A 16,946-nucleotide genomic window follows, 5' to 3' on the forward strand; every position below is an offset into this window, starting at 1 on the left:
AACAGCTACAGAGAGCCCCGCTTTAAAGATACGTGGTAAGATACTTGAATGGTACAATTTATTATCCTTTTGGTATTAAGTATGTGTACTAAAATTGTCCAACCGTGTTTCTGTACCCAGGCGACACAATTGTCAAGGTTGTCCAACGAAGCAGCGTTCTGGCTTCACGAGTCTAGAGGGCAGGGGCCAGGCATTCTCGCGGCTTTTGTGGAGGTAAACATAAACTTGTCCGTTTCGAAAATATTTCTTTAGTGTATATGCGTTTGGGTAATGAACTAACTTTAACGTCTATTTATGCAGAAGATGAAGAAGGGCTGCAGGAAGCTAGCTCAGAAGTTGAGCTGCATGGACACTCCTTATGAGGAACCACCACTCCCCGCGTAGTCGGGTGGCACGTCTTCAGCCTCTTTGAGGACACCAGCCGGCTCTTCTCAGTCGATGACGTAGGGTGTCACTTCCGCGGTGCGTACACCACCACATCATAGCACCGGGAAGAACCCTGTAACTGAGGACGAGGTGGAGGACGATGACGACGACGACGAACCCTCGGGCTTCCGCGGATAGCACGGCCAGTGGGACAAATGGCCGCAGCATGAGATCAGCATGTCTCAGCTAGGTGGTGCCCCGCTTGGTACCCAAGGAGCCTCACAAGGTACAATCAAAGATAGTTTATTTAATTACGTAGGCTCCATGAACTAACGATCATAAAGAATTATAAGTAATCGTGCGTATCATATATCTGCAGGGTACGAGCCGTACGCACCGTCGACGCGACCATACCGACGTTGGCTACACTCCCAATGTGTTGCCAACAAATCCGAAGAGACAGAGGCGTCCGAGGGATCCTTACACTCCTGGGTCTTAGTTTGTTAGGTCAAACGAATATTGGCATCCAAAACTTGCGGGGTTATTTGGTTATGTTATCTCAAACTTATGTCAAAACAATGAATATGTTATGTAGCAGCTTGTCAACTTGCTTCTTATTCATTTGAGTCGCGGCAGCACTGCCGGCGAGATTAAGTACCCTGCGTTCGAGAACCGGCAGTCCCGACGTATCTGGACGCCGGTGGCAATTTTTCATAATTGATTAGTTAAAATGGTGCATAACCGTATTATGAAAGACGAAAAACTAATCATTGACTTATTAAATTCTCTATTCGGCCGTGAAAAAAAAACTCAACAAAATACGGGCGCGACGCGTTTCGATTCTACCATCCAGGTAGCCCGGGCCGGCAGCAGGCGCAGCGGCCAGGTGTTGTGGCTGCTCGTGCGGTATATTTGGTCCAGCCGCGCCACGCAACAGGACGCGGCACTGCCGCGCCAGGGTCAGTGGCGTGGCAAGACCCGCCACGTCATCGGCCCCCCAGGCCGGCCCATGTCACGTCAGCCCTGTGCCGCGCCACCATGCATGGCGCGGCACAGGCATTTGGCCGCGCCAGGACAATAGGCGCAGCCAAAAGTGTTAGTTTAAAAAAACCGACAGTGTTAAATTTAAAATTATATTAAAAAAAGAGTTAAAATTAAAAAAAAATCGCAGTATTTGGCGCTGCCTCCACACAACGGTCTCTGAAGGCCATCAGCGGCAGCCGTGGTGCATCGGGCTGGATTTGGGTCTCCCTGCCAAGGTCAGGCTCGACGTGATGCTCATCTCCCTATGCCACATTTGGAAGCCTCGGAATGCGATGATCTTCAACGATGAAGATGTCTAACCCAATGTTGTCCTGCACGGGATCATCAAAGATCTAGACCGTTGGGCCTGTCGCTACAAGAGGGATAGAGGATTGATCGGTGCCTGGAAAGCCTATATCCAAGAATGTCTTAAGGGCCTGTTTACTTCCCAGTTTTATTGTTTTATCCCATCTTTTGATAAAATGAATCTAAACACTTTGAACAAAAACAGTAAAACTGGGGCTTCAAAATTTTTGGCATTTTGGGACCCAAGACCCAAGAGGCCCAAAACCAAGGATGGCGACGGGGCGATTTCGGGTCGGATATCCATGGGTTTCGGGTCTTACAGGTTAGGGTTCGGGGATGATTTCTCACCCAAGGTTTTCGGGTTCGGGGCCCCGAAACCAATCGGGTTCAGTTTTGGGTTCGATTTTCCACCCATGGATATCCAATGGATATCCAAAATAAATCATTTGGAATTAAAACTCATGTTTTATAATATGCCAATAATAACTTATTTACTTATATTATTAAATTTATTCTAAGTTGACTCATGAAAATATTTATTATTTGTTGCGTCTTGTTTATACATGTGAATATATGTATATATATTATGCATATGTTTATAGAAAGTCCTTATTTCTCTTACTAAGTTGCCATACAAAGCGGGTTTCGGGTATCCATTCGGGTTTTGGGTATCCGCGGGTTTGGTTTTGGGGACGGATTATCACCCGAATCGGTGTTCGGTGCGGTTTTGGGTTTCGGTTTCGGGGTTCGGGTTTTCGAATCCGCCCCGTTGCCATCCCTACCCAAAACTGACCAAAAACGCGTGGGGCGGGGGGGGGGGGGGAGCCGGACGCTCACTACCCCTGCACCCACCCACCCACCCTGCCGCTTGGACCCTATCCATACCCCCACAGTCACTCCCCACCGCTCTCGCTCTCTCCCTCCACGCGAACCCTAGCTCCACCGCCGCTCTTGCTTTGATCCTCCGTGGCTGACCAGATCCAGCTCCTCCTCCACGGCCCCTAGATCTAGCTCCTCCTCCTCAAGCCCCAGATCCAGCTCTTCCTACGCTGCCGCCGTGAGCCAGGTCCTCCTCCCCGGCCTCGCTGATGGACGGCAACAACATTGACGGCTACGGTGACGGCAACTGGGAACAGCAATGGGAACGGCGATGGCGACCGCACCAGGGACTTCTTCTTGCAACCTAATCCATTTTCCCCCGCTGGCGGCTACGAGAATGTAACACCCTAAATTTTGCATATTTTTGGAAATAGGAGAAAGTGATTAATTCTGCATTTTGTGAGAATTTGAATTTAGGAAATAATAATTTTATTAAAAATAAAACCAAATATAAGGTCAACAACAATGAGTATGCATTCATGCTGTTGCACAATATTTTGTATTGCTTTATTTGAAGTCGGATTTCGAATTGAGTTAAAATTGTATTTTGAATTGCTTTGGAAAAATTGAAAAGAAATAAATTTCCTTTTTCTTTTCTTTCCTTTGCTTTTGGCCCACTCGGCTTCTCCCTCCCGCTGGCCAAGTTGGCTGCTGGCCCAACTCCTCCGTGCCAGCCCGGCCTTCTTCCTTGCTCACCGCGACGGCCAGCTTCCCCGGCCCGCTCGCCTCCTCCCGTTCCCTTCCCCGTTTTCCTTCCTGGGCCGGCCCACTCGGGCGGGCTGACAACCGCCGCTACCATGCCCCTTTCCCCTCCTGCTCTGCCGCTGACGGCCCGGGCCCGCCTATCGGCGCCGTCCCCCACCTCCACGCCCCGCGCCCGGTCAAGTCGGTCAAGCAGCAACTGCCGCCGCGCTCACTTCGGACGTGGGAGTGTCCTTTTCCCCCTGCGCCCGGCCTCTACAAAAGGGAGCCGAGACCCTCCGCCGTCCTCCCTGCTGCCTCCCCACTCTAGTTTCGCACTCGCCGAGCGCTGCGGAAGCCGAAAACCGCCGCACAGACGAGCCAAGGTCCGCCATCCGCCCCTCCGCGTGGTCCGCCGTCCCCGAGCCGCCTCCGCCTCCGTTTTTCCCTACGGTGAGACCCCCTTGCTCCTCTCTCTCTCCCCATGCCTTCAATTTCTTGTTTCATGGCCTCTAGGGCCCTACCCGCAAGCGCCATGGAGCTCCTTGCCACCGGCCTTGGCGACCTCCGCTTCAGCCGCATCCTCTGGTCGCTCTCTCGGCCTAGACGAGTTCGTCCGCACCCCCTCTCTCCCCCGGTGCTCTCAGATGCGCAAACCGTGGCCCATAGGCCGAGTTCCCCGCTCGCCAGCGTGTTCCTTGCCGCCGGCCATGGCTGAGCCGCCGCGGCTGCCACTGTTCCGGCCGCTGCCTTTTCTCTCTCCCTCCCAGATCTAATTCGAGCCGTTCATTTCAAATCCAACGGCCTAGAGTGGCCGATACCCCTTCGCGGGTCCTTTTGCTAAAGAGACCCCCAGATTTTGTGATTTAGAACCCGCAATCCTCGGCTGTTTAATTATTCTAAAATTGATTTATTTAAATCCAAAAATAGTTCATCCTATTTATAGAAATGCCACTGGATTTGTTTTGCTCATAAAACTTCGTTTTAGCTCCGAATCGACCCGTTCAAATTGCGTTAGTTTCATAATTGCATAATCTACGTGTTAGTACCACTGTTAGTCATGTTTGCAACTTTTAAATTTCATGGTTAGGTCTACTTAATTAATTTGCTATAGGAAATCGTGTTTAAATCATAACTTTCGCGTTTTAGCTCCGATTTTCATGAACTTCGCGTTGACGTGATCGTAGCGAGACATAGATTCTTTTCATAAACATTTTATCTTGTTTTCTATATTGCTGGTGTACTGTTCTAATTATAGGATTGTTTGCTTTGCATGAATGCCTTTGGAATGTTGTATGTTGTCGTGTTCGTCGCGTTCAGACGGTGAGGAGAACGTTGGAGACCAAGAGTTCTTCGACGACCAACAGGACCAGCAGGAGTTTGCTAACCAAGGCAAGTATAGCATGGGATCTACCTTGATGCCTATTCACATTTATTAATTACTCATTGCATGTGTCTAATTTTGATACCCGTAAGGACATCCTAGTGTTTGATTATCATGTTCCTTGTTCTCCTATGGGTTATATGCATATGGGTAGTTTGCTAGCGCTCAATGTAACTATACATGATCTACATAATAAAATAATGGTTCTATGGAACAAAAAGGTAAAAATTGACTTTTAAACAACTGAATTATAGGGCAAAGGAGCAAATGACTTTCGATCATGATGCTCTCGGCCCTCCATAAGGACTTATCTGTCAGCAAAAGCTAGAACTAACAGTGCAAAAGGGGCTTGCCACATTGGGTATAGGACTGCCTCTGTTCCTATGTGTATAGCCACGATGGATATGTGCCATAGGAAAGGGGGGTTCCTACATCTGCCTGCCGAGGAAACCTAGCGGCCCTAACTTGTTAGACAAACCTATGAAATGGCTTTATAGTGTACCCTGCCCGCTCACCTTGGCAGTGATATGGGAGTAATTAACCTGGGCATATGAGAATCATGACTCACAGTGAATGTGCACAACCTCTACAAAGGGTTACAAACTATTATAACAGCCATGCTCACGGTCACGAGTGGCCCGGAAAACTCACAGAATAACTGGATATTTATTGTTGCTCATTTATGATGTTCTATGATGATAATATGATACAATTGATTCTGATATCTGATCACGTGGGTTTAATTGGGGCTTAAGCATAACTTGATAATAGTGGATGATAAAATCTTGACCTACTAAAAGTGCTAACTGCAATAAGCCAGTGTCATCCTTTTTGAGCTTTCATAACCCCATGTTAACTTGTTAAGTACGGGAAGTACTTACACTTGTTTACTTTCTATATTTGGATAAAAATCCTGGATGGGTAACAGATGACAACGTGTATGAGGAGTTTCCTGAGGACTATTAGGCTTGTGGTCAACTAGTTGACCGTCCCTGTGTTGGAGCTTCCATGAGAGAGTCATCTTTTTATTTTCTGCTGTGTTGTGTAAGACTATGTGATGTTATTAATTGTGATGTAAGATACACCGTGATGATACTTCTTATAATTTGTCAACTTGTGTGTGTGACTGATCCCTGGACACACATGAGTTTAGTGCATTCGATTTTATCCTTAAAATTAGGTGTGACAGAGAACTTCAACGACGTGGCATATCCTTTTTTGGGCTCGAGCAGCGTCAATGCTCCCCGGGTGGGCATGGCGGCGCTCGACCTCAATTCCCATGGCCAAGAGTGGCCCGGAATGGCGGGCTATGAGGGCCTCTTTCGCTTCGGCCCACAAGGTGGAGGCACTGACGGCTGCATGGGTCCCCCTCCCGTTCGCGTCTACAGCGGCAGTCGTACCCTCGGCTTACGTGCGGCTCGTAGTGGTGGTGGAGGAGGCACCACGGCTGCTCGCGCCTTGTTGTCATCCTCCGGTGGTGGCCGTGGACCTTCGTTGCCTCCTATGACCGCTGGCGTGCATGCCTTGCCTGGATCTGCATCCGGCGCGCCTACCGGATCCAGGAGCCGCGGTGGACATCGACAACCCACGATGTTAGCTGTTGCGGAAGAGAACTTTCACATCAACAACCCAAATGAAGCTAATGATGACGAGATCCAACAGATCTTTTCGAATGCTCAAATCCTGGTATTTTTTCAGAACCTAGAAAAATATGCTATTTGTTTGATTTTTGCCGTCTTCATAATATATGTACGTATTCTTGTTATGCATCATTTAGGATAGAGTCGATAGGGGGAATTGGTCAGAACCAAATATTGGGAAACTGTGTGAGATTTGGGTTGACCAAATTTTTAAAGGTAACTGCATGAATGGTGTCATGAACAAGACAGGGATGAGGGAGGTCATAGGAAGGTACTATTTTGCATCCAATTTGGTTCATGATAGAACCCAGATCGGTAATAGGATTAGGAAATTAAAGGGATATTGGCAATTCATACAAAGACTATGCAATGACACTGGCTTAGGTCGTAGATCCGATGGAACTGTTGATGCCACTGATCAATGGTAGGAAGACAACACTAAGGTAATTGTCAAACTGCTTATTTGTTGTTTATGTCTAGTAAGATCTACCCTTGCTCACAAAGATAAGTTCTGCAGGGCCACCCAGACTGGAAGAAATGCAAGTGTTGGTGGCTAGGTTACATCAATGAATTGGACCAAATATTCCATGGTGTAGCTGTTGATGGCTCCACCTCATTTGTTCCTAGAGAAAGTGTCACTGTGGATGAGGAAGAGGAGGAGGAGCCACCTGAGCACCTTGATGTTCAGACCCTAGTTAGCATTAGTAGCCATAAAGAGATCAAGCAGCACAAGCACCACTAGCTCGAGTCCCAGCAAGAAGTCCAAGAGCCCAGCAGTTAGGAGCATGGACAAGTTCATGAGCGAGAACGCCAGGATTCAAGCTGAGAGGAATCTGATGTTCAAGAAACATTTGGAAAACAAGCAGCAGATTGCCCATAAGCTTGCCTAGCAGAAGGAGGTTGCCAGAGCAGAAAAGATTAGGTATGTGCAGCAGTTGGCTCGAGAGTGTGGTGTAGACGAAGGAAACAAGTAGTTGTGGTATGATCTGCACAAGATCACCAAAGATGATGACAGCATGGAGTTCTTCATTGGAACATCTACACCAACAGGAAGGCTGGGCTTCATCGAGTACTTTACCGGGGTCAACAACTAGATCCTCTTATCTTAACTATGTCTGTCATTTGAACAATTCATGTCATGTGAACTATGTTTGTCATTGTAGTAAATGTGTCATTTGAACTAAGTCTGTTGTATTTGCACTATGTCTGTTGAACCGTGTAATGAATTTCATTTGTGATTGTGATGTGAGCTTGTGATGCATGATCAATTTTTTACTGGCATATATAACTGAGATTGTCATGCATTTATGTGTTAGGATGCTCATGCAGCGAGGGACGGGGACAATTCTGATGAATCAAGTGATGAGGATATCTACAGAATGCTTCTTGAGGATGATGACAATGATTTTATGAACAGTATGTACCTGTTTGCTATTCACCATGACAAATACTGTAGTAGGGCTGAGAGGAGACAACCATTGCTAACTGGACTATAATGGGTAGAGAGAAAGCTAGGAGATAGAAACAACTGCTACAACATGTTTAGAATGAGCCCAACTATATTCCATCGACTTCATGATCTGCTAGTTGAGTCATATGGCCTGAAATCTAGTACCAAGAGTACCTCTGTTGAGGCTTTAGGAATGTTCCTTTGGATGTTTGGAGCACCACAGTTAGTTAGGTAAGCTGAGGATAGATTTTAGAGATCACTAGGCACAGTTCACAACAACTTTGAAAAAGTTTTGCAATGTGTGGTTAAGCTAGCTGTAGACATCATTAAGCCAGTGGACCCAAAATTCAGAACAATTCATCCTAGATTGAGAAACCCTAGGTTTCATCTCTTCTTCAACAATTGTATAGGAGCAATAGATGGCACTCACATACCATGTGTGGTGCTAAGTAATAAGCCGGTTCAGCACATGTGCCGCAAGGGCATGACAACACAAAATGTGCTGGCTGTTTGTGACTTTGACATGAGGTTCACATTTGTTCTTGCTGGATGGCCTAGTTCTGTACATGACATGAGAGTGTTCACTGATGCTATGACCAAGTACAGGCACATCTTTCCACATAAACCTACAGGTAAACTCCTTTATGTCGTTCCATTTGTAGCTTCTACTTGAACTAGGTGAAACTTACAAAACTGTTCTATTGTGTAGGAAAATTTTATCTGGTGGACTCCGGCTACCCAAACCGTTCAGGTTACCTTGTGCCCTACAAGGGAACCAAGTACCATCTTTCAGAGTATTGAGATGGCCCAGAGCCACAAGGTAAAAAAGAGATCTTCAACTACGCACATTCATCTCTTAGAAATATTATCGAGACGTCGTTTGGAGTTTTGAAGATGAAGTGGAGGATGTTGTTGCAAATGCCAAGTTATCCACCTCATAAGCAAAGCCAAATTATCATTGCATGCATGGCACTCCATAACTTCATTAGAACGAGTGGAATAGTGGATAGGGACTTTGATCGTTGTGATCATGATGAGAACTATGTTCCACCTGAAGCATCGGCCTCTCAGCCATGTACTCGTCAAATGCCGACAAGGGATGAATCTGCAATGATGAATGCTTTCCGTGACTCGATTGCCCTTGGTTTGTTACACCGATCATGACAATTGGAATAGTGTACTTCAAATGTAACGTGTGTGAGTGATTTGTATAGTTGAGGACAATTGAGTTGTTGAACTATTCAATAATTGTGCAATAAAGTGTAATATTTGATTGTTTGAAAACACTGCCGGGCATGTAGCAAGTGCTACCAGCAGCAATGGGGAGCAGCAGCAAGCGATTGCGAGCAGCAGCAGCAGCAAGGGCGAGCAGCAGCAGCCCAGCATGCATGGCTTTGCATGAGTGACAATTAATGAACCAAATCATGCATTAAATGAGGACAAATCGGTCTTTGTTTGGTACAGTGCAAAGTTTTGCCATGTATCTAAATATCCAAGATGTAAAGTTTGAATGCCAAATGATTTACAGCGAAAAATTAGGGCTGAAAGTTTTACCATTCCAAAATCATCTAAACACCCCCTTAATCACCCTGTAATCTGCTCTACTCTCCCACCCCCATGTATTTTCTCCTCCCTGAATGCCAGGGCGCGATCGAGGGAAGTAAATCGAACTTATATTATAGTTAAGGAAGATGAAATGGACTTTTTGTCCAAGCTAAAAAATTTAACATGGGCCTTGTAACTATTGATTGATCCACATGAGAAGCATATAATCGAGCCGTACGTGGCGCCTCACACTCGGCATCGTTGTAGATCGATGGACTAGCAATTCATACATATTATGATACTACAATTTGTAATTCAGGACTCGGCATCGTTGTTTTCATATAATTACTTCGTCAAAATCAATGAGTAGGAAATTCACCGCCGGTAGGAATAGGGCCAAATGGAGAACTACTCTTTTTTAACAGGAATTGAAGAACTACTCGTTAGTAATAGTTAGGGATGCAAATTCTAGTTACTTTGGATCATTAGGTCGACCTAAAAACTTGATCAAATAAACTAGAATGAAATTTTACGTAATTTGAGTGAGGGAAGAAATAAACTAAATAGCATTTAACCATAATTAGTTAACTGGTCAAAGGCGGCTTGGTTTCGTTGCTCTTTTGGATTCAATAATACGCGGTTTTAGTAAGAGCTCAACTTATTTCGATATAGATAATGATCATTGGGATCGAGCATTGCGCATATAAAACCAACACATGACATCTAACCAATGAATTCGCCCCAGACATCTACAGTGACTAGTACGTTTAAGACTTTAAGCAGACAAACTGTGGCCAAACAAACCGACAGCTAACCACAGAGAGAAATCACTTCATTTTCGCCATCTCGGTTCATTGAGTCGGCCTAATGCTGTAGTGTAGCCCTGCAGTGCTCAACTGGCCTGCCCATCAGTGCTCCCCTTTGGCGTCCGGGTTATCATCGGCCGTCTTCTTGTACTTGTACCAGCTGGCGATGACGAGGTAGACGAGGAAGTTGAGGAGGCTGAGCACGGCGAGCAGCCAGAAGAAGTAGTCGAGGTGGCCGAGGTTGATGTTGTCCGGGATCCACCCGATGTTGCCGTTCCTGGTGGTGATGTGTGTCACGATGGTCACCAGCACCGTGCTGAGGTAGTTGCCAAGCGCGACTGTGGTGAGTGACAGCGCGGAGCACATGCTCCTCATGGCGTCGGGCGCCTGGTCGTAGAAGAACTCCAGCTGCCCCACGAAGGTGAACACCTCCGAGCACCCGATTATGAAGTACTGCGGTATCTGCCAGAAGATTGAGATGGAGACGTGGTCGTCCTTGTCATACAGGCCGTGCCGCGCGACGGCGCGCAGCCGCACTATGTCCAGCACGCCCGCCGCCACCATGGAGAAGATGGAGACGACGAGGCCGATGCCCATCCGCTGCAGCTGAGTGAACCCGCGGGGCCGGCCGGTGTAGGAGCGCACGATGGGCACGATGACGCGGTCGTAGACGGGGACCCAGACGATGACGCTGATGGTGTCCACCATGGACATCGTCGCCGAGGGGATCTTGAAGGACCCCATGCGCTGGTTCAGCGTGTCGCCCTGCAGAATGAACATGGTGCTCATCTGCGAGTACACCGCCGCGAACACGATCCCGCTCGCCCAGATGGGGAGCAGCCGGATCACGCTCTTGAGCTCCTCCACCTGCGTCACCGTGCACAGGCGCCATGGGCTCGCCGTCGCCGACCCCGCCGCGGCGCTGTCCTCGGCCGTCACGACGGCCGCCCTGTCGAGGCACGCGAGCTGGTCCGTGTGCTCCAGCTTGCGGCTGCCCTCGATGCCGGACTCCTTGTCCAGCGTCTCGTGCAGCCGCGACTTGTCGGCGGGCACGGCCACGTTCCACTTGCGCGCGCTCGCGACGAGCACCTGCGCGATGCGCGTGAGCGGGCTGCCCCCGGGCTTCTGGTGCCTGTACAGCGGCGTGCCCACGAAGAAGCTGACGACGGCGATGGCCATGACCACGGCGGGGATGCCGAAGCCCCAGCCCCAGCCCACGTGCGTCTGCACGTACACCAGCACCGTGGACGCCACCAGCGCGCCGATGTTGATGGAGAAGTAGAACCAGTTGAAGAAGGAGCTCTTGCTCTTCTTCTCCCGCTCGTCGTTCTCGTCGAACTGGTCGGCGCCGAAGGAGGACACGCAGGGCTTGATCCCGCCCGTGCCCAGCGCGATGAGGTACAGCGCCACGAACACCACTGCCGCCTGCGCGTCCGTCGGGTGGCACACGTCATCGTCGCCGCACCCTGTAGGCACCAGCCCCTTCACCGACGACGCCATCGTCAGCAGCGCCAGGCCCTGTCAAATCGACCGACCACAGTGACGGTGGCCATCTCTTCGTCAGATCATGACAATGGGAAAGAAACCAAACCACGGATTGATTCGAGCAACGATCTTACGAAAATGTAGATGATCATGAAGCTGGCGATGGTCCAGAACCTCCCCAGGTAGGCGTCGGCAAAGAAGGCGCCGATGAGCGGCGTGATGTAGCACGTCCCACTCCAGTTGGTGACGTTGTTGGAGGCGACGCTGTTCACCTGGCCAAGCTGGGTCTTCATGTAGTGCACCAGGTTGGTGCTCATGCCATAGTAGGCCAGCCTCTCGCAGCACTCGTTCGCTGAACCATGTATGTATTAGTTGCCATGCCATCAGTGGAGTGGACAACAAACAAACAGAGCAAGCACAAAGCAGAGCGGCAATGGACAAACGACGACTCCTAGAAAGAAACAGACACAAGAGTGTACTGAGCACTGACCGAGGATGTAGGGGCAGGCCCGCCAGTTGCCGGTGTCCTTCTTCACGGCGGGGTTCCCCTTCCTGTCCACCGTCCCGTCTTGGGTGTACATGTCCGCGACCTCTCCCATGGCGTCCGTCACTCAGGTGACGCGCAGCTCAGAGTCAGAGTGGCCTCCTGTGTCCTGCAAATATGCAACGATTCTTCAGGGTGTGAACGATTCTTCTTGCATGATTAGACTGAACAATGTGTAAAGGGAATCATGGACAATCAGAAACAATCACAGTGTCCTCTATGATTAGCAGTTCTTTTTTTATTATTATTAAAAGACGAACCCTATGATTAGCAGATTAGGCGTGAACATGAAGAACTGCAGCAACAGAACGTGACCAAATTTCTTAAAGAAAAGAAACATCGCCTTTACTGCACACTTCGGTGGAGGCGAAAAGCGGAATCTTTGCTCAAATTCACTATCAACCACTTTGATTTCTTCACATAACAATGGGGAAGCTCCGAATTTGAGATAAACCTGCCTAGCAGAGGAATTGGTCACCGAGCTATGATTCATGAACACTATACAGGTCCGTGGCGATCGTTGAGCACAGGCCGCAAGCATCAGCCAGAAGGCAGAATCTATAAGAAAATCTACCTGAAACGAATCTAACTCAGCCCGTTTCAGACTCTAGACATCAGCAATCATCAGTGCCCAAAGTGAACTACAGGCAAGAAATTACGGCGAACCCAACCCACGCCGAGAGCAATTGGGCGTCAGTCAAACCTTAAAACCCGAACTGACGAAGCAGAGAACGGAAAAAGATTCAGAATCACTGGGATTCTCCAAATCTCTACCACCATCTGGCATCTGCACTGCTGATGCAGATGCCATGCCAGGACGGAATCAGGAAGGCAAGGAGGCCGCTCGTACGCACCTGCTCGAAGGGCTAGTCCCCTAGTCCAAGAAGCGCACGGCTTGTGTCGTGGGGAGATGCTGGTGCCGTGCGCAGCCAACAAGAAGAAGTAGAAGTAGGCGGGCAAGAAGAACACCCATCCAAATATCCAATCCAGCTAGGCCACCAAGAACTTTGGGGCCTCTTTTGATGGCTGCCTGCCGCTTTCCCACCTCCCAGTCCCACTAAACTAAAGACGGGGAACAATGATGGTCTCTGGGCAAAGCTTGGCCGCGCAGGATTGGACGGCTTGACCCGACTGGTGTCCTGTGTCTGTGGCGACCATTGAGGGATCTTCTTGCGGCTATGGCGACTGGTGTGGTGTGGCAGGCTTGGTGACAGCCGGCTGACAGAGATCAGCGACCACGTGCATCGACTCTTCTGGTGGCTGTGGAATGACCGGGAGACTAGCACACAGGTGGGGTCGTCTGGCGCGTGGGGCCTTCGGAATCATCGAAACGAGGCGTGGCAGTCGCAGTGCTGCTTCCTCCATTTGAACAGCTGTGTGTTCACAAGAGAGGGAAAGGAGGGTTTCAGTCAAGCCTGTCGTGCAACACTATTTGACTGAGGTTGGAATAATATATACATCCTCCGTCCTAAAAATAACGCAATCCTACTATTCAAAATTTTCCCATAAAAGTGCACACATGGACCACAACTAGCATGGGACCCACCCAGAACAAAACAGACACATGCCTTCTCGGCTTCTCTTGTAAAAAAAAAGTTGCTGCACTCGAATAAAAAAATCGGCCACAACCTTCACGAACAGGCGTTGTGTGCCTTCCTATCCACTCGTTCCTGGAGTATCTTCTAGAAAGCTCCTGAATGGTAAGACGACATAGAGAGGAGCGAGCAATCAGGATGGTAGAGGATTGTGCAGTGGCTGAACTGTCTAGGGGCATTTTTATAATTTTCCATCTTTTCTTAGTATCCGTGTCTGGTCCTACAATTGCAATTTTTTTTTGGACAAAGGGAGTATGCCTTGTTGCACCTTCGTCTTGTGATTTTCCAGTTTTTAACAAACACTCGCATGGGAAATATGCGAGTGGAGCCATCTATACTATTTTGAGAGTGAAATATGCCAGTTTTTTTTTCTTTTCTTTTCTTTCACACCTAAAGACCATATGCTTGAAATTAGACGCCTGTGATTTAGCAACTCCCTACTGTGAGTGTGACGCATCCTTATCTTGTCATTTTCCAGTGTTTGACATGGGCTCCGCTGAATTCCTCACTAACAGAGATACTCCTACAACTACACGCATGTGCTCTACTGTATCGTTGTTCAGATTGAGAGTGGGAATGGCCAAACACTAAATTCAAGTAGTTCAGACAACAGGAGGGAGGTACAGGTTTGGTTCACACCCCCCCCCCCCCCCCCCCCCCTTTTTTTTCCCAAATGCACCGAAACGAGTGCTGTGTGAATTTGATAGTATGATTCGTACTACCTCAGTCTAGAAAAAAACACAATTTTAACTTTGAATCTGGATACGCATCGTGTTTAGATTTAAAGCTAGAATTGTATTTTTTTTTTCCGGCTGAGGGGGTAACTCATACGCGGAGACGTCGGGTAGCAGAATTGGATTTCTTATACAGCAACTGGTCAACTACTGCTGCAAACCCACGGATGGACGCAGAGAAGGGTCACGCGCGACAAGGACGCCCGCCCAAGCCGACAAGCAACGCAGTGTTGGCGCGTTCAGATGGGGACGTGGACAGATTCTGCGTGCCTTGAGAAAACGATGGACTCGTTGGACTGTGATGTGACCCGCTGGAATGGAAATAGCAGATAGTAGGGCCTTGTTTAGATCACCTGCAAATTCCAAGTTTTTTCACTCTCTTTCCATCACATCAATTTTTAGCCGCTTGCATGGAGTATTAAATGTAGATAAAAAAATAACTAATTACACAGTTTAGTTAGAAATCACGAGATGAATCTTTTGAGCTTAGTTAGTCTACGATTAGACAATATTTATCAAATAAGACGAAAGTGCTACTATTTATCGGATTAAATTTTTTACAATCTAAACATGGCCTAGAAGTCTTCTCGTTGTAAAACAAAACAGCCAAACGACCTGACGCGACACCGGATCCGGATCAACATCTCGGGTGGCGTCTCACATGACGGGCTGAGGACGGAAATGTTTTGGATTCCCAAGGAGTACTAAAACTGACCTACTACTACTGGCTACCGGTCCAAGGGCTGGGCATTCCAAGAAAACTGAATAACACACCTCTTCTTAAGGCTATCCGCACCGCCCACCTGAAATGTTACCAGGCGAGCAAGCAAACCCTTAACAGAACACCGCTAGAGATGAGATGACACGATGTCATTGCTAGGGCGACCCACGTCACTGCCTCACTGGATACAGCGCTGTCTCCTAGCAATGACACGATGGAATCGAGAGTAGTACTACTTGAATATGTCAACATGACGGGGTCAGTATCCAGTGACGTGCCTGATGATGGCAGCATCATTGTTATGAACGAACATCTGGCCTGTTTAATTAACGTTCGACGAGTCGTAATGAATGCGCTGCAAGCGCTAGGCGACGACCAGGAGAAAGGAGTCCGCGAGCAAAAGAGGGTGGTGCTAGGCTGCTAGCCGTGTGACAGGCTGCCAGCAGGGGCCATGGATTGAGTGGCCGCCCATCCAAAAATCCAAAGACAGAAGTACGTGTGTGCTAGCTAGCATTGGTGTTGCTATAAACGAAGTACTAGCAGGGTGGTTAATACGGGTACAACCTGAATTGGAGAAGTGCGCAGTTTTATGGTTGGCACGGCAAAGCAAAGCAGCCAGGTTCATCGAACCTGCCTAATTCTCCTCTCCTTGCATGCGCGCGAGCGTAAGCTGCTACTCACTCACCACACGTGCCAGGAAGAAGGAAAGCGAAGGTGTTGCACGACGGCCGGGGATCTTTGAATATCCAAGAGAAAGAGACCACAAGAATACCAGAGCAGCAGACCCGTTCGCTGTCTCAGCTCTCGACACCAGCCGGAATATGCTGCCAGTGGTGCCATATGTATGGCGCCAGATACAAGGTAGTACTCCGTATTTCTTTTCTCAGAACAGTCGAAAACAAGGGGACGGAAAATCTGAAACGAACAGCGTGACTAAACACAGAGACGAAGCGATTATGACAAAACAGGGGAGAAAATACAAACAATGGGTGGGTGGGACGAGACGAGATTCGTCCTCTAGCACCAGGACTCTGGTTCTAACCAAAGCTCGTGGACGGATCGGGGAATCCGGGCAGGGGAAGGAAGAGGGAGGAGATGGAGAGGGAGAGGGAGGAGGAGGAGGAGGCTGGCCGTACCTGGACTGGAGCCGGCCGAGGGCGAGGGCGGCGCTGCTGGTGCTGGAGGACGGGGGAGCGACGAGAGAATCTGCGGCCGGCCACTGACCACTGCGATCGTGTCGTCGCCGCCGAGGTCTGTCTCTCTGGCCGGGCCGCGAACGCGAAGAGGAGGGAGAGGAGAGAGGAGAGAGGACAGAGGAGAGAGGAGCGCGACGAAACAACCGCTTGCCTTTGACCCCGTATTTATAACCGCGGGCCGGCAGACGCCCGACGGACGGAGCGGGCCGAACCGCACGCACGCACGGCAAACCGCTCGGCTCGGTCCTGGTGCCGGTGGAGTGAACGCGATCGGCAAATAATTCCTCCTCTCCTAGCGGCTAGCGCTAGTGGTGGACTCCTCCGTCCGACGCGATTGCGATTGCGATTGCGATTGCGATTGCGACCGGTCGCGGTCGGGCATGGCGTCCGCTGCGTCGCGGCTACGCCGTTGCTCGTGTATTAATTCTCGTTGGGATGCGGGAGGCGAAACGCTAGCTGATTGGTTGGAGCACAGCTAATTGACCGCTATTGCTATTGCTATTGCTATTGCTAGCTGCTCCTCTCGTCCCCGTCGCCCTAGCTCATCAACTTCTCATCCTCCCTTGGGATCAGGGCCGGGGCTATTGAGGA

The 16,946-nt window shown here is 49.1% G+C and overlaps 1 protein-coding gene and 1 pseudogene across 4 annotated transcripts; one reads left to right on the forward strand and one right to left on the reverse strand.

The window, feature by feature from the left end:
• The first annotated feature begins 7,658 nt into the window (after positions 1-7,658).
• On the forward strand, positions 7,659-8,893 carry LOC136461460 (uncharacterized; annotated as a pseudogene).
• A 1,021-nt stretch (positions 8,894-9,914) lies between these two features.
• LOC136461807 (protein NRT1/ PTR FAMILY 8.1-like) lies at positions 9,915-16,483 on the reverse strand. 4 transcript variants are annotated; one of them, XM_066461119.1, is made up of 6 exons: positions 16,296-16,483; positions 12,964-13,482; positions 12,453-12,563; positions 12,056-12,218; positions 11,700-11,917; positions 9,915-11,598 (listed from the first exon to the last, which is right to left on the reverse strand). In XM_066461119.1, exons 4-6 carry the CDS (start codon positions 12,162-12,164, stop codon positions 10,183-10,185), a joined length of 1,743 nt encoding a protein of 580 aa, XP_066317216.1. In that variant the 5' UTR covers positions 12,165-12,218; positions 12,453-12,563; positions 12,964-13,482; positions 16,296-16,483; the 3' UTR covers positions 9,915-10,182. The 4 variants fall into 4 exon arrangements, with proteins under 4 accessions (XP_066317216.1, XP_066317217.1, XP_066317214.1 ...); XM_066461120.1 differs by lacking the exon at positions 12,964-13,482; XM_066461117.1 differs by lacking the exon at positions 12,453-12,563.
• Positions 16,484-16,946: the final 463 nt, after the last annotated feature.

The sequence above is a fragment of the Miscanthus floridulus genome, chromosome 6 (genome assembly GCF_019320115.1).
Source record: "Miscanthus floridulus cultivar M001 chromosome 6, ASM1932011v1, whole genome shotgun sequence".
Taxonomy (NCBI): Eukaryota; Viridiplantae; Streptophyta; class Magnoliopsida; order Poales; family Poaceae; genus Miscanthus; species Miscanthus floridulus.